General features: G+C 48.7%; 1 protein-coding gene across 1 annotated transcript; it reads left to right on the top strand.

Annotated features, from left to right (window-relative positions):
- Positions 1–16600: 16600 nt before the first annotated feature.
- On the top strand, positions 16601–21566 carry LOC132591282 (zinc finger protein 883-like). The gene is made up of 3 exons (XM_060269257.1): positions 16601–16659; positions 18637–18810; positions 20044–21566. The coding sequence occupies exons 2-3, from the start codon at positions 18678–18680 to the stop codon at positions 21366–21368; spliced, it is 1458 nt and encodes a 485-aa protein (XP_060125240.1). The 5' UTR covers positions 16601–16659; positions 18637–18677; the 3' UTR covers positions 21369–21566.
- Positions 21567–23089: the final 1523 nt, after the last annotated feature.

Below are 23089 nucleotides of genomic sequence, written 5' to 3'. Positions count from 1 at the left end.
CCCTCTGCTTAGATCTAGATGAATATGCAGCATTTAAGGCACGAGCCACGGCTTGGACAGTGTTGTAGATCCTGTAGCTGTCTAGAGAGAGGATTCTTTCCAGATCGTCTTGGGGAAACATCTCCAGTTTCTCTCTCTCTCTGCACCTTGTCCAGCCTTTCACTGAGGATGCATGCTTTGAATAGGAACAATTAAAAGCACCCTCCCAAAACCTCTTAATACCAGAGAAAAGGGGTAGAAAATCACTGTTTTTTGTCCTTTTGCTTGTCTCAGTGAAGAAGGAAAATATACCATGGATGTGTTGGAAAGATATGTGATTATATATCAGCTCCAGGGAGACATCCCACATAACTGTTGTGATGACAATTTCCCCAACAATGGACATCATCACTTTGTCAAAAATCTGTTGTATAATGAGTAGTCCATTTATGAAACAAGTCATTTCCCCATAGTAAACAAATACATGCACTTGTCTCCATTTGCGGAATGGAAGAAAATCCATTTTTACCGCATTTGTATTCAGTCCTGGAATGCTTTGTGAGATAACAACACAGACACCGCTCTTGATGAGCACCGGCGTCAAGCTCTTCAGGAACCTCTCTCCATTGTTGGTGTCTGGTGCAAAGAGGCCAATCAAGGTCCATCTGAAGTGCTGGAGCAGCTTGACAATCCCTGGGTACAGGGCTTCTTCTTTGGGGACCATCCGGTAGAAAAAAGGAAACTGCCTCTTATCATTCAGAACATGAGAGACAAAAGCATAAGTGACCTGGGAAGAGAAGGAAGATGTCACAGTGGCCTGAGTGGACTACTTCAGAGTAACGACGCTACGCAGCTCTGCATTTTATTCTTTTATTGGTGCTGCGTATTTACAGTGCTGAAGTCATTGCTATTTACACGGAGTGATGTGGTCAGTCAGTATCAGAACCTCCAAGTGACTTTTGGCGCGTCTTTCCCCAGCACAAAAGTCTTGGAAGCCCCATCCTCTTTCCCCTCCTCTTCCGGCGTAATTCTGGAGTTGGGGGGATGGGTCTCCCCCCCTTACTTCCCCCTTCCTGTCCCACCTGGGACCCTGGCTCCGCTACCTTGCCTGAGCCTCGGACCCGACTTCCTGCTTCCCCACTGGAATCGGAGCTCCCTCTGCTTTCCCCTGTGGTCGGTGATGGGCTTGACCTCAGGAGGGGAGGGACTTCGCGATATCCCCTGTCCCTCACATCCACCCCCCTCCCAAGCTCCCCTTCTCCCCTCCCCAGGTCCCCCCCAGGTGTCGGTGACGACTGGAAGCCTAAGAACTCAGTGCTTTCCGAGCCCGTTGGTGTGAACACCTCCGCCCAGTCCTGCGAGGCTCCCCCTTCCGCCTGGGAGGGCTGGAATCCCAAAAATTCCGTGGCGTCCGAGCTGGTGGGGGTAAAAATGTGCTGCCAATCTGCTTCTGCCTCTGACTGTGTGGATCTCGGTGACACCCATATCTCGTCTCCCGATTCCTCAAACTCCGCTTCCCAACGCCATGGTGAGCTGCTCTCCCGTGCCTCCTCCTCCTCCCCCTCCCTTTCCATGTGCCAGGGCTTGGGTCTGTGGGGAAAGAGGGCGTGAAATTCTTCCACCAAGAATTCCTCCTGTATCTGAGTGGCTGGGACCCATTCATTCTGGGACGGTGGAGCATCCTCCCATGCCATGAGGTACTCCAGGCCCCCCACCCCTCTCCGTGAATCAAGGATGGCCGTGGCCTCATTGAATTGCTCCCTGCCTCCCCTCTCCCCCCCTCCCTCGGGGGTTTGTTCGCTGTCTCGGAGCCTGCTGCTTTCCCTGTACGGCGACAGCAGCGATCTATGAAACACTGGATGCACCCTCATATCCTCTGGCAGTGCCAGCCTGTATGCCACCGGGTTGACCTGTTGCGTGACCGTGAAGGGGCCCAGCCGTCTGGGTGCCAGCTTTTTGCACCTCCCTCTGGTGGGAAGGCCCTCCGAGGACAACCAAACCTTGTCCCCCACCCTGATGACCTCCCCTTGTCGCCTGTGGCGATCTGCCCCCTTTTTGTACGCTTCCTTGGCCCTCTCCAAGTGTTCTCTGAGCTGCTGGTGCACCGTCTCCAGTTCCTCTGCCCAATCCTCAGCCTGTGGGCCCTCCTCCTCCTCCTCCCCCTCCCTCTCTGGGAAAGATCTGAGGTCGCGCCCGTAATTGGCCTTAAAGGGCGACACCCCTGTGGAGACGTGCACTGCATTGTTGTGGGCAAATTCTGCCAGTGGCAGGCGATCCACCCAGTCCGTTTGCCGCTGGCTGACGTAGCATCTCAGGTACTGCTGCAGAATGGCGTTGACCCTCTCTGCCTGTCCATTGGTCTGCGGGTGTCTAGCCGTCGACAAGCTGACCTCCACCTGCAGGAGGTTCATGAGCCGCCGCCAGAACCTGGAAACAAATTGGCGGCCACGATCCGAAATAACCCTTAAAGGTAATCCATGCAGTCTGAATACGTGATCAACAAACAGTTTGGCTGTCTCTTCTGCAGAGACCGCCCTGGCACACGGTATAAAGTGGCACATTTTGGACATGAGGTCCACCACCACCAACACTGCGGTCTTGCCCCTGGAAGAAGGCAGATCTGTGATGAAGTCCATGGACACCACTTCCCACGGCCTGTGTGGTGTGGCTAAGGGCTCCAGCAATCCAGCTGGTGCTGCTCTGACCACCTTTGCCCGCTGGCAGGTGTCACAGCCCCGTACATAGTCTCGAACATCTTCCCTCACCCCTGGCCACCAGAAGTGTCTCATGACTAGGTGAGCGGTTTTGTCCCTTCCAAAATGACCCGCCGTTGGGTTGTCGTGCATCTGCTTGAGGACCGTACGTCTAAGCTGGGTGGTGGGCAGGTACAGTGCACCCTTGTAGAAAAGCAGCCCCCTGCGTTCTGCAAAGTCCTTTGCCTGCTCCCTCCCCCCTCTCAGTTCTCTGAAGATGCGGTTGGCAAATTCATCCGCTGCCGTCAGTGCTGTGAGTTCTGCCTCGCTCACCACTGCTGCTCCGCAGGACCATGCTGACGGGGGGAAAATGTGCCTTGGTGCTGGTGGCGCCTCCTCCTCCATGTACTCTGGCTTGCGGGAGAGGGCATCCGCCCTGACATTCTGCTCCCCCGGGATGTAGTGTATGGAGAAGTTGAAGTTCGAGAAGAACTCTGCCCACCGTATCTGCCGCTGGTTGAGCACCCTGGCCGTTCTCCAGAACTCCAGGTTCTTGTGGTCTGTGCACACCTGGATGGGGTGCTTGGCGCCCACCAGGAAGTGTCTCCAATGCTTGAACGCCGCGTGGATCGCAAGAAGTTCTTTGTCAAACACCGTGTAGTTGCGCTCGGGCTGTGTCAACTTCCTGGAGAAGAAGGCACAGGGTCTCCACTCCCTGTTGGCGTCCAGTTGCAACAAAATGGCGCCCACAGCTTTATCAGAAGCATCTGTCTCAATGCGTAGGGGCGCGTCCTGGACCACGTGGAACAGGTTCTGGTCCGAGGCGAACACCCTCTTGAGGCTTTCGAACGCTGCTTGCGCCTCTGGTGTCCACCTGAACTTCTGCTTGCCTCTCAGGCAGTCAGTGATGGGAGCCGTAACGCGAGAGAAGTTCTTGATGAACTTCCTGTAGAAGTTGGCGAAGCCTAGTAGGCGTTGGGCATCTTTGCGCGTCCTGGGGCTGTGCCAGTCCAGGATGGCCTGCACCTTGTCCTTGTCCATCGCCAGCCCCTTGTCTGACAGCTTGTAGCCCAGGAAGTCAGCCAAGAGCATAAGGTCGAACAGATTCCTCACTGGCCTTGCAGACAACTTCATTGTCCAGAAAGTGGGAGAAGCAACAAGAGGATCAGCCATTTTAGATCTGGTCCTAACCAATAGTGATGACTTGGTTAGTGGGGTAGAAGTGGCAGGATCATTAGGTGGGAGTGACCATGCTCTTCTGGAGTTTATTATCCAGCGGAAAGGAGCAACCAAGCATACTAAGGTCCAAATTCTAGACTTTAAGAAAGCCGACTTCAGAAAACTTAGGGAAACGCTGGGTGAAATCCCATGGACAGTAATACTAAAAGGGAAGGGAGTTCATGATGGTTGGGAGTTTGTTAAAAGGGAGATATTAAAAGCACAACTTCAGGCAATACCAATGAGACGGAAACATGGAAGGTGCCTAAAGAAGCCAGGCTGGCTATCTAAAGAACTTTTGACTGAGTTAAGATTTAAAAGGGATATGTACAAAAAATGGAAAAGGGGGGAAATCTCCAGAGAGGAATTCAAACATATAGCCAGCACGTGTAGAGACAAAGTCAGAAAAGCTAAAGCACAGAATGAACTCAGGCTTGCCAGAGAGGTTAAAAGCAACAAAAAGGGCTTTTATGGGTATGTCCGTAGCAAAAGGAAAAACAAGGAAACAGTGGGGTCACTCAGAGGAGAAGATGGTGAAATGCAAACAGGGGACAGAGAAAGGGCAGAACTCCTCAATGCCTTCTTTGCCTCAGTCTTCTCCAAGAAAGAAAACAACGCCCGACCTGAAGAATATGGAGCAGATGATTCAGCAGGGGAAACACAGCCCAGAATAAGTAAGGAGGTAGTACAAGAATACTTGGCTAGTTTAGATGTATTCAAGTCTCCAGGGCCAGATGAACTACATCCAAGAGTATTAAAAGAACTGGCAGAGGTGATTTCAGAACCACTGGCAATAATCTTTGAAAATTCCTGGAGAACAGGCGAAGTTCCAGCAGACTGGAGGAGGGCAAATGTTGTCCCTATTTTCAAAAAGGGGAAAAGAGAGGACCCAAACAATTACCGCCCAGTCAGCCTGACATCAATACCAGGAAAGATTCTAGAGCAGATCATTAAGCAAACAGTCTGTGAGCACCTAGAAAGAAACTCTGTGATCACTAAAAGTCAGCATGGGTTCCTGAAAAATAAGTCATGTCAGACTAATCTGATCTCATTTTTTGACAGAATTACAAGCCTGGTAGATGAAGGGAACGCTGTGGATGTAGCCTATCTTGATTTCAGCAAGGCCTTTGACAAGGTGCCCCATGATATTCTTGTAAAGAAGCTGGTAAAATGTGGGCTAGACAATGCTACCATTCAGTGGATTTGTAGCTGGATTACTGACCGAACCCAAAGGGTGCTCATCAATGGCTCCTCCTCATCCTGGAGAGTAGTGACTAGTGGGGTGCCACAGGGTTCTGTCTTGGGCCCAGTCTTGTTCAACATCTTTATCAATGACTTGGATGATGGGCTTGAGGGAATCCTGAGCAAGTTTGCAGATGACACCAAGTTGGGAGGGGTGGCTAACACCCCAGAGGACAGGATCACACTTCAGAATGACCTTAACAGATTAGACAACTGGGCCAAAGCAAACAAGATGAATTTTAACAAGGAGAAATGTAAAGTACTACACTTGGGCAAAAAAAATGAAAGGCACAAATACAGGATGGGAGACACCTGGCTTGAGAGCAGTACATGTGAAAAGGATCTAGGATTTTGGTTGACCACAAACTTGACATGAGTCAGCAGTGTGATGCAGCAGCTAAAAAAGCCAATGCAATTCTGGGCTGCATCAATAGGAGTATAGCATCTAGATCAAGGGAAGTAATAGTACCACTGTATTCTGCTCTGGTCAGACCTCACCTGGAGTATTGTGTCCAGTTCTGGGCACCACAGTTCAAGAAGGATACTGATAAGCTGGAACGTGTCCAGAAGAGGGCAACCAAAATGGTCAAAGGCCTGGAAACGATGCCTTATGAGGAACGGCTTAGGGAGCTGGGTATGTTTAGCCTGGAGAAGAGAAGGTTAAGGGGTGATATGATAACCATGTTCAAATATATAAAAGGATGTCATATAAAGGAGGGAGAAAGGTTGTTTTCTGCTGCTCCAGAGAAGCGGACACGGAGCAATGGATTCAAACTACAAGAAAGAAAATTCCACCTAAACATTAGGAAGAACTTCCTGACAGTAAGAGCTGTTCGGCAGTGGAATTTGCTGCCAAGGAGTGTGGTGGAGTCTCCTTCTTTGGAGGTCTTTAAGCAGAGGCTTGACAGCCATCTGTCAGGAATGCTTTGATGGTGTTTCCTGCTTGGCAGGGGGTTGGACTGGATGGCCCTTGTGGTCTCTTCCAACTCTATGATTCTATGATTCTATGATTCTATGATTCTAAGTCCACCTCCTTGGTGTGAAACTTGCACTTCTCCAGCTTCACATACAGGTGGTTCTCCTTCAGGCGCTGCAACACCTCCCTGACATCCTTCACATGCTGCACTGGGTCATTGGAATAGATAAGGATGTCATCTAGGAAGACCAAGCAGTTCTTGAAGAGTAGGGACCCCAGGACGTGGTGCATGAAGGCCTGGAAGCATGCTGAGCCCCCTTGCAACCCGAAGGGCATCACCAGATATTCAAAAGAGCCCAGAGGCGTGAACATCGTGGTCTTCCACTCATCGCCTTCCCGGATCCTGATCAAGTTGTACGCCCCCCTCAGGTCGAGCTTGGTGAAGATCTTGCCCCTGCGTGCTGCTGTCAGCAGATCATCCACTCTGGGCATAGGGAAAGCCACCGGTTCCGTCATGCTGTTCAGCCGTCTGAAATCCACCACCAGGCGGCGCTGTTGTGTGTCTTTCTTGTCCACCCAGAAGACCGGGCTGCCCCCTGCTGCCTTGCTTTCTCTGATGAACCCCCGCTTGAGGTTCTTGTCGATGAAAGCGCGCAGATCCTCCAGTTCCTGGTCTGACATGGCGTACAGCTTGGCTGGGGGTATAGTTGCCCCGGGCACCAGGTTGATCTGGCAGTCAAAAGGCCTGTGTGGGGGTAGGTGGTCGGACTCCGCTTCGCTGAAGACCTCCTGCAGGTCCCAGTACGGCTTGGGTATCGCCTCACCCCCTTTGACGTGCATGGTGGCCACCGTGGCTATCGGAGGCCCCTCCCCTGGTTGGTGCTGCATGCAATGTTCCAGACAAAAGTCCGATCCAAACGTGATGCATCTCTGGTGCCAACTGATGGAGGGGTCGTGGCGCGCCAGCCAGCTCATGCCCAAGACGATGGGGGGGTCTGAGATGGTGGTGACGTTGAATGCCAGTGTCTCTGAGTGCCTTCCCACCGTCATTCTCATGGGGGGGGTTTGATGAGTGATGGCCCCTCCCAGCAGCTCTCTGCCGTCAATGGTTGCCACGTGCAGAGGAAAATCCAGCTGCAGAAGCTGGATCTGGTGCTCTTCTGCAAAGTTCCTCGAGAAGAAGTTGGCGGACGCCCCACTGTCAATTAAGGCGAGGACCGTCAGCGGATAGCCATTTGGGAGCGTTAGCGTGACTTCTAGAACCACTCCTGCTCTGGGAGGGGTGGGCTGGCTCTGCTCCTCTCTGTGCGGGTGGGCGGGCTGGGGCTGTTGTCTGCTGACTGTGCCTGGCTGCTGCCCCTTGTCTCCTGCAGCCAGGCTTTCCCGTTTCCCTGCTGTGGTGCTGCGTCAGTGGGGGAGGGCACCACCGTTCCCGCCTTTCCTTGCCACTCCCTGCGATGTGGGCAGTCTCTGACGAGATGCTGGGGGGAGTTGCAGAGAAAGCAATTCCCGCCCTTTCCCTCCTTGCGTCTTGGCGCCGCTGGGGTTTGAAAAGCCCGCGCGCGCGCGCTATCAATCTGCATGGGTTCCTGGTCCTGGCTGGCCCCAGGCGTGGCTTGAAAGGGTTGTTGGGGGAGTGGCTTCTCCTGCGACCGTGGGAACCAAGCCCTCTTTGCGCGCGTTGCTTGCTTGTTGCTCCACCGGGATTCCTGTCTCACCCCCACTGCCAGAGCCGCTTTGCTCAGCTGATCCATAGTACTGGGCTTTGGACCTCTCGAGAGCTCATCTTTCACCTCCTCGTGCAAACCCAAGTAGAACGCCGCTTGCATAGGAGGCGACTCTAGTTGCCACCCCAGTCTGTGCACCAGCATGGTGAATTTCGCCCAATATGCGCGAACTGTCATATTTCCTTGGCGTAAATTATGAAGCTCCTCCTTGGTCTGGTCCATATGACTATCGGAGGAATACATCGTTTTCAAACCTTCTAGAAATTGTTTGACATTCTTCATGCAAGGATTCTTGGTTGCTATTAACGGTCTTAGCCACTCCCTGGCTGCCCCGGTAAGGTGCTCCACAATAAACGCTACCCTGTGCTCATCATCAGGGAACTCATTATGGTGCAGCTCAAGAGCATACACGATTTCAGTCTCAAAGCCATGATATTCCCTCGGGTCTCCATTGAACTTGCTTACTAGGGTCCCGGCTCTCCTTCCTGGCAGCACTTGGATTGGGGGGGTCCCTCCCGCCTTGGCTTTCTCTGCATCCAGCTTGCTTTGGAGGTCTACCGCCACCGCCCTTAATTGTTGCTCCCTTTCCTGCAGCGCTCTCACCTGTTCCGCAAGTTGTACCCGGTCGTCCTGCACCTTCTTGGTCTCTTCTTTAGCTGCCTGTAATTCCCCCTGAGCCTGCAGCGTCAGCTGCTGCAGTTCTTCCTGGGCTTGCTCCGCGATCTGCCGCCATCTCTCCGCCTCTGACACGCTCATCCCGGCAACTCCAAAGTAGCCCCAAAAAAGACTTGGAGGTTGCTGTCACAGTGGCCTGAGTGGACTACTTCAGAGTAACGACGCTACGCAGCTCTGCATTTTATTCTTTTATTGGTGCTGCGTATTTACAGTGCTGAAGTCATTGCTATTTACACGGAGTGATGTGGTCAGTCAGTATCAGAACCTCCAAGTGACTTTTGGCGCGTCTTTCCCCAGCACAAAAGTCTTGGAAGCCCCATCCTCTTTCCCCTCCTCTTCCGGCGTAATTCTGGAGTTGGGGGGATGGGTCTCCCCCCCTTACTTCCCCCTTCCTGTCCCACCTGGGACCCTGGCTCCGCTACCTTGCCTGAGCCTCGGACCCGACTTCCTGCTTCCCCACTGGAATCGGAGCTCCCTCTGCTTTCCCCTGTGGTCGGTGATGGGCTTGACCTCAGGAGGGGAGGGACTTCGCGATATCCCCTGTCCCTCACAGAAGATTTGAATCTTGTTTGATTTCAGATCAAAGCCTAAATATTTCTAAGCCCAACATGGGATTGGATAGGTCTTAGGAAGGAGGAAGATCTATTGCAAGGGCCCTTTATTGGGAACAGTGATTTCATAAAAGGATTCCTGGTAATATCATTTTTTTTTAAAAAAAAATATGCCCCTCATTAATCTCTAGAAGGAAGAATCCCAGCAGGAACTTCAAAGTTTCATGTGTCAGGCGAACATGCAACAGGAAGCCTCAGGCCTAGTGAGCCAGAAACAAATGGGCATTTAAATTACTTCATCAAGGGAGACTTCTTCAAAGTCAGGATACAAGAAATCCTTTTCCCAATATCGAATTGGGGTGGCCACCCACAGAATGGCAAAACCTGTCTCACAATCTGATTAGAATTATTTGAGAGTGTCAAGAAGCACATAGATAGAGATGCTATTGATATAGTGGACTTGATCTTTCAAAAAAGCTTTTGACAAGGTAACTCACCAAAACTTCACAGATACTCTCATGGAGTCTGAACCAGAGATAAAATGGAAAATAAAACAGCCGATATCATAATGGTATTTATACCTCTCTCCATTCCTACCTGTGGGATTTTATAGGCGCCCAACACATTTGAAATCTGGATGGAATTTTGAGAGTCAGACCCTTCGAGAACAGCCAGTAAGTTCGTCTGTTTACCACAGCTGTAGTTTGGAAAGTTCAGCTGCCCAATTGACAGCATGTCTAGCAAAGCATCATATGTCACCCTTCCATCAAAAAAGTTCTCATGGATGCTGTAGCCCAGGGTGATGTTGGGTAACAGCTTTTGATTCTGGTTGATCTCTTGAATGGCAAACAAGAAGGAGAGGAGCTGCCAGTACATTGTGGGTGCTTTCCTGGAAAGAAATATATACATGCCAGCACTGTAAACATTCCCCTGTCCCCTTTATGGTTGTCTGTTTTAATTTTGCATTTGCATTTACTTATTTATTGCTAGCTGCTTGGAAGAACTTCTTGTTAAAAGGACAGCATGGAAATGTCACAAACAAACAAACAAACAAGACCCCTGAAGTAACACCCAAAATTACTTCCCCAATCTTACAACAGTTTATAACCATTGCTGCTGTTATCCCCATATTACCACCCTTTTTATTAAGATGTTTTCCACTGTTTGTCAAGATGTGTGTGACTAGTGTAGGGCAGCATATAAATTCAAATAATAATAATAATAGTGCCAGGGGGTTGTTTAAAAGGGAATATAATACTGTGATTAAAAGATCCAGAAAGTACTATCATAATTACACTTATCCTTATCCTTCCCTTCTGTAAACACCCTTATCCTTCCATTGTTTACAGAAGAACTCTGCAGAATCTGCCCAAAGGCTCATCTCTTCCAGCATCCAGTTCTCAAGGTGGCCAACCAGATGCACATGCAAAACTGAGAAGCACAAGAGCTCTTCCCCTACATGAGATTCTCAGTTATTGGTATCCAGAGGCATAGAGCCATTGTGACTGGTAGCCACTGAAAGCCTAATCATCCACAAAATTATCTGCCAGTGGGATTTTCTTATGTTATTAAAGGCAGGTACCAAATAATGAGAAAGGCCCCAGAAAATAACTGGAGATTAGCTGTACCTCATGGAAATGGTAGCAAGTGAAGCAGCAGTAACTCCACCCCCACAGAACGTCTTACCAATAAAAGCTGGTGGAAGGACAGTGGTTGAAGCCATGAGAATGAGACATAGTATTTGTGGCAGAGAGGACCCCACTGATGAGGTGGTCCCCTGGCCTGAAATAATTACGTGAATCTATCCCGTCCCTTTCCAAAGACAAGAGGCATTTTGTCTGCAGTTTCCCACAGCCTCCAAAAGGCAGTAGAAGCAGTAGAATGAGGACCATCTTTTTCCTCCCAGGAACAACCACCTCCTTCATGACTGCTCCCTTACAAAGATATAGAAGCCTTGTGTTGTGGTGGTTGCAATATGCAATAGCTTTCTTCTTACTAACAGAGTCCTGCAAAGGGATCACATCTGAAGTGGAGAGAAGTCAAGCCAACCTCATTCTGGTACAGTTATCATCTGTCCTAAATCTCAGCCCTCCCAAGTTTTGGGTTGCTCAGGAGGCATATATCTGCCAGACCTCTCTGCCTCAGATCCATGACATCATCTCAAATTCTTCTGATTTCTAATCTAGTGGACTCAAACGTGACATTTGGACAAATCTCTAGATCTTTGGTGAGAGGTAGAAGCAAAAAAACACACACTCTATCATTTTGATAATTATATGGAGAGGAAGTACCACCTCTGCGAGGTCCTAAACTCCTTCTGCAGCTCCACCTGCAACTGCAGGGCTGGAGAAAAACATGTTTGCGAAACCTCCAAGATCTGGCTCCAAACTGTGAGATGCAAGTGCCAAAGACTGGTGAAAAATACCAAGATTAAGAGTTAGAATTTACCTGAACCCAGGTGGACCCAGGTGACCGCTACAGCTGGAAGGTAAACGGCGTTTCCATGTGCTGCTCTGGTTTGCCAGAAGCGGCTTTGTCATGCTTGCCACATGACCTGGATTTCTTGTTGGGGCAGGAAAGGGGGAAATCATGCTTTGTCATGCTGGCCACATGACCTGGATTTCTTGTTGGGGCAGGAAAGGGGGAAATCGCCATATTTTGGCAACTGGATCATCATCGGAGGATTGGTAAAGCTTAGCTCTTACTGAATCTATCTCGTCCCTTTCCAAAGTCAAGAGGCATTTTGTCTGCAGTTTCCCACAGCCTCCAAAAGGCAGTAGAAGCAGTAGAACAAGGGCCATATTTTGCCTTCTCCTTAATGACTGCTCCTTAGAAAGAATTAAAAGCCTTTTGTTGTGGTGCTTGTAGGATAGCTTTCTTCTTACTAACAGAGCCCTGCAAAAGGATCACATATGAAGTGGAGAGAAGTCAAGCCAACTTCATTCTGGTAAATTTATCATCTGTCCTAAATCTCAGCCCACCCAAGTTTTCGGTGGCTCAGGAGGCATATATCTGCCAGGCCTTTCTGCCTCAGATCCATGACATCACATTTAGTGGACTCAAACATGATCTTTGGAAGCAACCCCCCCCCACTATCATTTTGATAATTATACAGATAAGAAGTACCACCTCTGCTCTGCAAGCTCCTAAATTATTTAGTCAGCTCTACCTGCATTTGTAGGGAAGGAGAAAAACGTGTTTGCAAAAACTCAAAGATTTTGAGGTGTTCCAAATTGTGAGATGCAAATGCCAAAAACTGGTGAAAAATACAAAGATTAAGACTTGTAAGTTTCCTAAACTATCCTGCCAGAGGATACCTGCCAAGTCTCCCGCTGAAAAATGTGGGATCAGCAGTGGCGCGGCACCGGAAGTTACGTAGAAGCAACTTCTGGGGCCGCTCTTCCCATGTGTGGGCACCAGAAATCGGGCAGAGCGGCACCGGAAGTTGCTTCTACGCATGCCTGGCAGCCATCTTGGTGACGGCCGCCGCCATGTGGCCACCATCAAGATGGCCGCCAGAAATGCGTAGAAGCGACTTCCGGTGCCGCTTTGCCCGATTTCCGGTGCCCACACATGGGAAGAGTGGCACCTAAAATGGAGGCTCCCTGGCAGGTAGGAAATCCAGGGGATTTCCGGGATTTTTCTCCATTCGAGAGAACAGCAGGAAACGGATTAAAACCCAGGGGTTTCCCGCGAAAAACAGGATACTTGGCAGCTAAGTACCAGAAGCCAAGCTGGGGATCTCTAGCCCTGGAATCTGTGGGGTAGAGCTCACATTTAGAAAAAAAACCTAATTAAATACCTCTTTGAAGCAGTCCCTGCATACTTTGGGAATGATGCACCCGTGCAGTGCCTGGTTAGAGTGGGAATAGATCCAAGAGGTGCAGCTTTCCCAAAAGGGAAGCTGACTATGATGGCTCACCCTGGCCTATCAAAGTAATCACCGTGAGGAGAAACAATATCAGTGCTTTGAATGTGGAAAGGGATTCAGGTGGAAAAGTAGTCTCACTTCCCATCAAATAATTCATACAGGTGAGAAAACATATCAGTGCTTGGAATGTGGAAAGATCTTCAGTCACAGGCAGAGTCTCACTTCCCATCAAAAAGTTCATACAGGGAAGAAGCCCTATCAGTGCTTGGAATCATAGAATCATAGAGTTGGAAGAGACCACAAGGGCCATCCAGTCCAACCCCCTGCCAAGCAGGAAACACCATCAAAGCATTCTTGACATATGCCTGTCAAGCCTCTGCTTAAAGACCTCCAAAGAAGGAGACTCCACCACACTCCTTGGTAGCAAATTCCACTGCCAAACAGCTCTTACTGTCAGGAAGTTCTTCCTAATGGTTAGGTGTGTCGTGATATTATGTGCTTCTATCTTTGGCTTTTGCAAAATATGTTGGGAAATGGCAAAGCCTTGTGGGACTGTGGCTTTGGAGAAAAACCTGGCTGGGAAACTCAACTTTTGAACCCCGGAAAGGAGGATTTTATTATTCCCCCTCCTCCTCTTTGATTCAGTGTAAAAAGTCGCAACCTTGCAGCTGGCAAGTTTCACATTCAGTGTGTCTGAGAACCAAGGAAGTTAATTGCTCTACAGGGTGATTGATGAATAAACACAGGACATCTGTAGAATCTCCCTAATTGATTGACAAGATCAATGTTTGTTAATCCTTTGATTGGTTCATTTGAATGTAAAGCCAACACCATCTACAATTGCACGTGGGGTCAGGCATACGCCTTGAGGGGTTCCTTGAGGATTTAAGTCCGAAAGAGAAAATGGCTTGGAAGGTGCGTCTTCGCCAGCCTGTACTGTTACTTCTGGAAGCCTGAGAATGCTAAAGGCTTTTCGCTGCAGTTTGCCGGGACGGAAAGACTCAGCTATGGTTCCTATATTCTTCTAAGTATGTATTAGTAAGTTAGCTTGCTTCTTTGTTTTAAATCAGTAATTCCTTTTTTGAGAACTGTTATATTCTGTTTGTTTAACTATATTTAAAAACGGGCGCTAGAACGCTGCTGTCCTGCAGCGCCGGCATGGGACGGAGCTTCGGAGGTCTCCGAAGCCCCGTCTCATGCGGGAGGTGCGTGGCGAGGCGGCGGGGGGGGGGGAAGAGAAGCACTTCTCCCGCCCCCCCCCCGCTGCTCACCTCCCGCATGAGACGGGGCTTTGGAGACCTTCTCCGAAGCCCCGTCCCATGTCGGCGCTGCCTGGTGAGGCGGCGGGGGGGGGAGGAGCGCTTCTCTCCCCCCCCGCCTCGCCGCGCACCTCCCGCATGTTGGCGCTGCGTGGTGAGGCGGCGGGGGGGAGGAGTGCTTCTCCCCCCCCGCCGCCTCACCACGCACCTCCCGCATGAGACGGGGCTTCGGAGACCTTCTCCGAAACTCCGTCCCATGCCGGCGCTGCGTGCCGAGGCGGCGGGGGGGGAGGAGCGCTTCTCCCCCCCCACCGCCTCGCCGCGCACGCCAAGCCAGTCCCCGAGCCGAAGTGCGGCGCGACGGGTGCTTTTCGCCGTTTGCCTCCCCCTTCGCTCCGGGAAGGCGGAGAGAGGGCGGATGTGCAAAGGTGAGGAGAGACAAAAGGTGCCTGGTGCTCTAACACGACAAGGTGGAATCTTCTTTCTTGTAGTTTGAATCCATTGTTCCGTGTCCGCTTCTCTGGAGCAACATGGCTATCATATCACCCCTTAACCTTCTCTTCTCCAGGCTAAACATACCCAGCTCCCTAAGCTGTTCCTCATAAGGCATCGTTTCCAGGCATTCGACAATTTTGGTTGCCCTCTTCTGGACACGTTCCAGCTTGTCTGTATCCTTCTTGAACTGTGGTGCCCAGAACTGGACACAGTTCTCCAGGTGAGGTCTGACCAGAGCAGAATACAGTGGTACTATTACTTCCCTTGATCTAGATGCTATACTCCTATTGATGCAGCCCAGAATTGCAATGGCTTTTTTAGCTGCTGCATCACACTGTAGTTTTGTGAAATTATCCCCCCCCCAAACGTATGCATGTTATGAAAAGGGCTGTCACCTGCAGGATGGAGCAAGATGGTCCTTCTCCTGCTCTAGAGTGCAAGACCCAAAGCAATGGCTTCAAATTACAAGAAAGGAGATTTCAACTCCACATCAGGAAGTACTTTAGGACAGTAGGTAGCACTGCAGCCATTTTGGAACTGGGCAGAGCAGCATCAAAAGTCGCTTCTGAGCATGCTCCGCCCAGTTCCAAAATGGCCACGGGGCCAGAATAAACGGGAAAAAACAGCTGGAAAAATGGGGATTTCCCGGGGAATACGGGAGACTTGGCAGCTATGGGCTCCAGTGGCCCCCTGAGACCCATAGGGATCCGGAGTGGGAGCGACTTCTGTTGAACTACCGCCTGAGGGGGGAGAACAAGCGAGAGCCATCCAGAAAGGGCTCCTGGGACCCTGAGGAGCCAGAAGTGGTCTGGTGAGGAGAGAGGCTGCTCTGCGGAGGCCAAGCCATCATGGCAGGAAGGCAGTTGAGGACGCCCCATGAGCGCTGGCACCCGAAGGTGCCGCCCTCCTTCAGCCGGGAGGAGAGACCCCCGAGAGTGGGGGACCCATGAGGCCCACAGGGGAGCCATGGCGTCTCTGGGTGCAGCTGGGGCCTCCAGAAGAAACAAAATGGCGTTCCCGCCTTTTTCGAAAAAGGGCGGGAAAAGCCATCTCCTGGCCCTGCCACCTCCGTGGGTTCCTCCAGGGCCTGTATGGCCATGGGAGGGGGGATCCAGCTGCCCGAAAAACTCTTCCCTTCCCCAGACATTTGAGAGGGGGGGTAGTGGAACATGAAGAGAAGAAAGGAGAAATGAAGAAGAAACTTGGGGGGGGGGAGCAGCCAAGAGGGAAACAGGGTGAAAACTCCCTCAGGAAACTGGGGCGAAGGAGAGGAGGATGCCAAGGGGAATCTGAAAGGGGATTGGCCAGCTCTTAAATGGAGAGGCTTCTGATTGGTCCTGCTCTGGGGTGAGAAATGGGGTTCTGAGAGCCCAGTATAAACTGGTTTTCTGGCAGGAAACCCAGGGAAAGGATGGCAGGTGTCTCTCTTCCTCTGAACTGGAGTTGGGGGGGGAGTCACAGAGTGAGGGGGGGGGCTGCTGCCCCCTGAGCAACATTTGCCCCTCTCCCTCCCTCCCCAATCCTGGGCTTCGCCTTTCCTGCCTTTGGTGCTTTTAGGGGGGGCTTCCACATCTCTCCCCCTCCCCCCCAGGATCGCGTGTGCGTTTCATTCTTCCTCATCTGTCTCTTTTCCTGGGCTGCAGAAGCAGGAAAGTGCACTTGGCGGGGAGGAGAAATTATTTTAGGAAGGGGAGGGCTCTCCTGGCTGGGAAGCCCCCCCCCCTCCATTCTTACCCGCACTCGCTGATCGGGAGGGGTGTTTTTTTTTTGAGGGGGGTGTCTTGATGGAGCCTCTCCTCCATCCCAGCCTTTCCTTGGGATCCAGGAGCCTCTATCTTGGGGGACGGGGTGCCCTCGGCTTTGCAAGGGTTAAAAGGAGCAAAGCTGGATTCCTAGAGAGGACAGGAAGTGAAAGGGGAGAGGGGTCAAGTTCTCAATGGCTAAATTCCATCCCTCCCATATCGCTTCCTGCAGGCAGAGAGGCGGTTGCTTTGTTTTCTCTTTCTCTTCCTTGGTGCCCCTCCTGGAATCCGGTGAGTCTCCTCTCTCTTCCCCCTGAAGGTGCAGTGGGGAGAATGGGGTCCCAGGGGTGCAGGGAGGGTGCATGGGGGTCCCTGTTCAGATCATGCACGGTGGGGGTCCTCCTTTGTCCTCTCTGCCAAGCCAGGGAGGGGGCGAGTTCGCTGGAGCTATGCAGCTCTGTTCTTCTTTTGGATCCAGATACTGCCTTCCTTTATGGGGAGGGGGCTTTGGGTAAAGAAAACCTGGGCATGCAGATAAACCCCCTTCAGATTGAGGGATAAGTCACATTTGTGAACAGAGGCTGCAGCCAGGTGGATACATTTGCACATGGGAGGAGCAAGTAGATGAACTAATGTGAAAGCAAATTTCAGAACTATCCACAGGAAATGCTAATGCAAGTATAAAAGACTCCTTCTCCCAACCTGGGTTTTGATAAACAAGAAATGGAAATTGGTGTTATCTCAAAAGAGCCTAGTTCTATCAAGCTACCCTAAGCTTTTGGGAATCTTGTCACAAGAGGAGCGTACAGCTCACCTCTGGAGTTTCTAAAGGGTCTCCATGCCTGGTGTTCTTAAGAACCCAACAGATTTAGGACGTGGAATATCTATACTTTGACTGCTTCCATGCCATGGTGGGAGCAACATTTCGAGACTGGAGACTTGCGAAGATGCTGTATAAACACCGGGAATATCCAAGGAGGAGGGGTGTATTGGTCTCAAGATTATTCAAAAAGGTGACCTCACCAGCTCCTCTGCTTCCACATACAGCAAGACCTCCAAAAAGTCCTCAGTCCAAGGCAGATTATCATGCTTTAGTTGACGTAGACTCTGCAGGTGACAATCCTGACTAGCCGGCTGACCTGGAACCCAATAATAATGATAATAATAATGATAATGGTTACAGGTAGGTAGCCGTGTTGGTCTGGATCGAAGTAAAATAAAAAAATTCCTTCAGTAGCACCTTAAAGACCAACTAAGTTTTTATTTTGGTATGAGCTTTCGTGTGCATGCACACGAAAGCTCATACCAAAATAAAAACTTAGTTGGTCTTTAAGGTAATAATGATAATAATAATAATTTATACCCATATTATCCCATATTAAACAATTTGGAGAGGGTGGTGGCTCTTAGTTCGGCCCTCCAGTGTACACTAGTGGCCAAAATTGTGGAACCTTCTGGAAAAAGTGTATTTCCAAAGTTTGATGACTCATAACACTACTTTTTAACGGAGTAATACCAGTGGTTTGTTTTTCCCCCTGTGAGGATGCAGGAGGGTTAGAATTAGAATTGTATCCCCCCCCCCCCCCGCAATGGTGTTTTTCTTGAGTCAGAGTGAGAATATCCCTAAACATTTTTTCAAGGAAAAAAGCACTGAGTTATACTATAAAGTTATTTATCAATGGAAATGGTTACATTAACCCTAATGTATGAATTGTTTTTTCTAAGCTAAAACCTCAGTATTCAGGTTGAATTGCTGTGTTGGCACTTTGCAATAAATAAGTGGGGTTTTGGCTGCAAGGATAAAAGACTCCTCCTCCCAACCCTCTGGGCAAATGAGGAGGGATTATCAGTCATTGGGTGGCTTGTACTAATAACAGAGGACATGGAAAGCATAAAATCCTTTTTGGATAACTGTAATAAAATTCTTACCATCCTGATAGGTACTTGTAAAACCTCCTGAAAAAAATCTAGCAGAGAGTCTGTGGGTTTTGATAAGAAATGGAAATTGGTGCTATCTCAAAAGAGGCTAGTTCTATCAAGCTACCCTGCTGAAAAAGTTTGCTGACCCCTGGTGCAGACCATGCCAGCCTTACGAAGTGGGGCGAGGAGCATACAGAGGAAATTGGAATCACTGAAGATGTTTAGAAATGGGGTTTCTGTTGGGGAGCAGCTGCCCCATTTGTGCTTCTCCAGGGGCAGCAGAATGTTTTGGGCAGGAGAATCCCTGCAGGGCCTCTGAGGCTCCCTTTGCTTCTTCCTCCCTCCCAGGACCCTGCAGCTTGTTTTGGCTCATCGATTCCTCAGGAAGAATGAAAGAGACTGATCCTGCAAACATAGCGAGGATGGAAGGAGGAAGATGGACGGTTGACCTGGTCAGGTTGTCTCCTGCATCCTTCCTCGCAGCCTCTGAATGTTCCCTCCCCTGGACTTCTGAGAGATCTGGTGAGTTCCAGGGGAGTGGAGATGGGGACATGGAGGGATGGAGCCAGAGAGGTATTGGGGCTTCCTCAGTTTGGGGATGGGGGGAAGCAGGCAGGCAGATGGAGATAGAGAAGGGGGACACTGCACCTTTGTCATCTGCAGGCAATTTGAGCTAGGAATAAATCACAGCTTCTCGGCCACCACAATGTATTGGCAGCTCAAAATGTCTAATACCATTGCCGTGATCCGAATACCCTACCAATATCAAAAAATTTACCGCTCCATCACACAGCAGTAGAAGCAATGAGACTAAACTACAGTGGTACCTCGGGTTAATTCGTTCTGGAGGTTCGTTCTTAACCTGAAAATGTTCTTAACCTGAAGCACCACTTTAGCTAATGGGGCTTCCCACTGCCGCTGGAGCACAATTTCTGTTCTCATCCTTAAGCAAAGGTCTTAACCCGAGGTACAATTTTTTTGTGGGTTAGCGTAGTCTGTAACCTGAAACGTTTGTAACCTGAAGCGTTTGTAACCCGAGGTACCACTGTACGTTACTTGATATACTAAAACATGTTTACATGTGCTTATATCTAATATATCTATATCTATTCTTTATTGATTTAGATTGTTTATACATTTATCCCATTCGTTATTCCAGACAATAAGCTACACTCAAAAAACCAATATAATTCAACATCAAATAATACTGCTACATTAAGCCTTAAGAGTGAATTACATGTGCTTATATCTATATGAGACTTTACAGACTTTTTCAGAGGCACATAGCAGCATAAAACAAGCAGCAGCTGCTCTCACAGAACATCTCTCTCTCACTTGACAGTTGAGAACAGACCTAACTGAAAACATGGCCTCCTGGAGTGACAGTCACCTTTTCTATATCATCTTGGAGGCAACATTCACACACAGAGTTGTTAGGGAAGTTGAGGTAACTTCTGTCAGGTTTGGGTTTCTGTTTAAGCCTCTGCCCGTATTTTAAAGAGAAGACCAATGTTAGAGTTGGAGTGGATTTCATGATTGTGGCAACAAAAATCCGTCCTAGAAAAGAGCCAGACATTTTGAACCTCTTGTTCCCATAAATATGTCTCTGAATGCTGGTTGACAAAGGCCGTGACCTCTGTAGAATGACCTCACATCTTCCATTCTTCCTCTTTCACAAATGTTCATAAGCCTTGTTCAATAATTGGGGCCTCCGTTTTTTCCTGAGGATCTAATTAGTTTCACTCTTTGTTGTAGGTGGTGATGAATTGGAAATGAAGAATGGGGGAGACCATGACAAAATCCACACAGTGGAGAAGCCATATCAAATTTGGGAGTGCGGAGAGCGCTCCAGTCAGAGTTCCTGTTCCCATCAAAGAACTCACAGTGGGAAGAAAGGCTCTCAGTGCTCAGAATGTGAGAAGAGCTTCAGTTGGAAGGACAATCTCACTTCCCATCGAATAATTCATACTGGAGAGAAACCCTATCAGTGCTTGGAATGTGGAAAAAGCTTCCGTCGCAGCTCAAATCTATATTCCCATCAAAGAATTCATACAGGGGAGAAACCATATCAGTGTTTAGAATGTGGAAAGAGCTTTCGGGAGGGGCCCAAGCTCACTTCCCATCACAGAATTCATACAGGGGAGAAACCCTTTCAGTGCTTGGAATGTGGAAAGAGCTTCAGTCACAGCCACAGTCTCACTTCCCACCAAAGAATTCATACAGGGGAGAAACCCTATCAGTGCTTGGAATGTGGAAAGAGCTTTCGTCAGAGTGGGGATCTCACTTACCATCGACGAGTTCATACAGGGGAGAAACCCTATCGGTGCTTGGAATGTGGAAAGAGCTTCAGTCTTAAACAGCATCTCATTTCCCATCAAAGAATTCATACTGGAGAAAAACCCTATCAGTGCTTGGAATGTGGAAAGAGCTTCAGTCACAACCAGAATCTCACTTCCCATCACAGAATCCATACAGGGGAGAAGCCCTATCAGTGCTTGGAATGTGGAAAGAGCTTCAGTAATAGGAGCATTCTCACTTCTCATCAAAGAATTCATACAGGAGAGAAACCCTATCAGTGCTTGGAATGTGGAATGAGCTTCACCCAAGGTGCCTCTCTCACTTCCCATCGAAGAATTCATACAGGGAAGAAACCCTATCAGTGTTTGGAATGTGGAAAGTGCTTCAGTAAGAGCACCCATCTCACTTGCCATCAAATAATTCATACAGGGGAGAAACCATACCAGTGCTTGGAATGTGGGAAGAGCTTCAGTCTTAAACAGCATCTCACTTCCCATCGAAGAATTCATACTGGAGAAAAACCCTATCAGTGCTTGGAATGTGGAAAGAGCTTCAGTCACAACCAGAATCTCACTTCCCATCAAAGAATTCATACAGGGGAGAAACCCTATCAGTGCTTGGAATGTGGAAAGAGCTTCACAAGGAAGGATAGTCTCACTTCCCATCAAAGAATTCATACCAGGAAGAAACCCTATCAGAGCTTGGAATGTGGAAAGAGCTTCAGAAGGAGGGGCAGGTCTCATCCTCCATCGAAGAATTCATACAGTGGCACCTCGGGTTAAGAACTTAGTTTGTTCTGGAGGTCCATTCTTAACCTGAAACAGTTCTTTTTTTTAAAAAAATAATTTTTATTGAATTTTACAAAAAAGAAAAAAGATCAAAAAAGCAATAATATCAGGATTATCACACCGTATCTCTTCAAACTTCCTCACTTCCCACTTCCCCTTCTCAAATTTCTTATTAATAGTTATCTTTTACAATTTCCGAATCTTAATTATACATCGCAGTTTCCAAATCTTAATATACATTCTATCTCCCATTTTTAAAAACTTATTCTTATACAGTTACCCTTCATAATTTTCTATACTTCTATTACCCAAAAATATTCATGCTCTCAACCCAAAAATATTCATAGCTCCTTTTCTCAATCTTCCCCCCTTTTTATCCCCCCCCAATCTAAATCAACCCCCTTCCCTTGGAATCGATGTCTCCAGAGATATCAGCTAACTCCTTAAAACTTTCCGAGTTCGGACCGTTTCCCCCCATCTATAATAATTCTACCCAAATTTCTCCTCACCCCACTCCTGTTCTGTCCCAATTCAAACCTTGCTCAGCCCTCTTAACCCCCTGCTGTATTCCCAACATATTGTCTTCAGTCTCCTCTCTCTGTCCCCCACCTGCTTTCTTCCCCCCCCCTCTCTCACTGGGGTGGGAACCTTTTTGCTTTTCCCTTTTTCTGGGGACTTTTGAGTCAGATCCCTTCCCCGTTCCACCCCTCCCACCGGTGGAGCAGTGATTTCTTCTTCCTCTTTTTCTATTTCAAAGTTCAGTTCTGTTGGTCCAGCAAGCTTCTCTCCCATGGTTCTTACTTTCCCTTTAGGGTTACGGATCTCCTCTGTCATTTCCAAAAAAATTCTCAAAATCAAGTCCCAACCTACATATTATTATTATTATTATTATTATTATTATTATTATTATTATTATTATTATTCCTCTTCTTCCTCCCTGAATTTATATGGATCTTCTAATTTAGAGCTCAGTTCTGGTATTTCAACAGTCTTCTCAACCATGGTAATCGCTACGCCTTTAGGATTACGAATCTCCTCTATCATTTCCAAAACTGTTTGCAAAATTAAGTCCCACTGTGCACCGTCCTTCCCAGAGTCCAGGGCTTTCTCTTCCATCTCCGCCTCCATAAATATGGCAGAGCAGGAAGTGGTATTGTTGTTGTCTTTATTTTGTATATTCCAGATATAAAAAAAAATAGTCCCGTCTGAGCTGGATCCACCTTCTATTTCTTTTGAACTTTCTCTTGTTATTCAATTTAGAATTCAGAGCTGAGTATCCTTAGAGTTTAACTTTATAACTTCCTCTTTCGCTTCGCTGCAGCTCTCGGTCTCAGTCTCATGTAAGCAAGCATATTCCTTTCTTATGACATCATAATGGCAGCTAGCCGGTCCTTCCTTTGACCCGACTCCAGGTTCCCGGGGTTTTTCCCCTTGTCAAATCGCTATCCCTTGCAGAGATTTAGACACACAGCTTAACTTTCTCCCGCTCTGCCTCAGGGAGAAGTTTTTTTAAAACAATTTTTGAGCTTTCCACAGCTTTACTGCATCATCCATTACTCGAGTGGGGAGACTGACTTCCCTTTAGGTCTTCTCCCAAAGCCAATTACCCAGTCCAATTCGAAATTTTTAACTTACTGAGTCCAAATCTCTTCTTTTTAAAGGAAATAACCTGCCGCTTTCAGGCTGTAGGCACGGAGCTTCGCTTCGTGGTGGCA

Source organism: Zootoca vivipara, chromosome 2, assembly GCF_963506605.1.
Source record: "Zootoca vivipara chromosome 2, rZooViv1.1, whole genome shotgun sequence".
In the NCBI taxonomy this organism is placed as follows: domain Eukaryota; kingdom Metazoa; phylum Chordata; class Lepidosauria; order Squamata; family Lacertidae; genus Zootoca; species Zootoca vivipara.
Note: the sequence above shows the minus strand (reverse complement) of the source record. Positions and strands in the feature narration are given on the sequence as shown.

Bases quoted from the DNA above. Each gene is read 5' to 3' on its own strand.
- LOC132591282 (XM_060269257.1), top strand. From the start codon at position 18,678: ATGAAAGAGACTGATCCTGCAAACATAGCGAGGATGGAAGGAGGAAGA. The intron at 18,811-20,043 runs GTGAGTTCCAGG...TCTTTGTTGTAG, and splicing joins CTGGACTTCTGAGAGATCTG to GTGGTGATGAATTGGAAATG.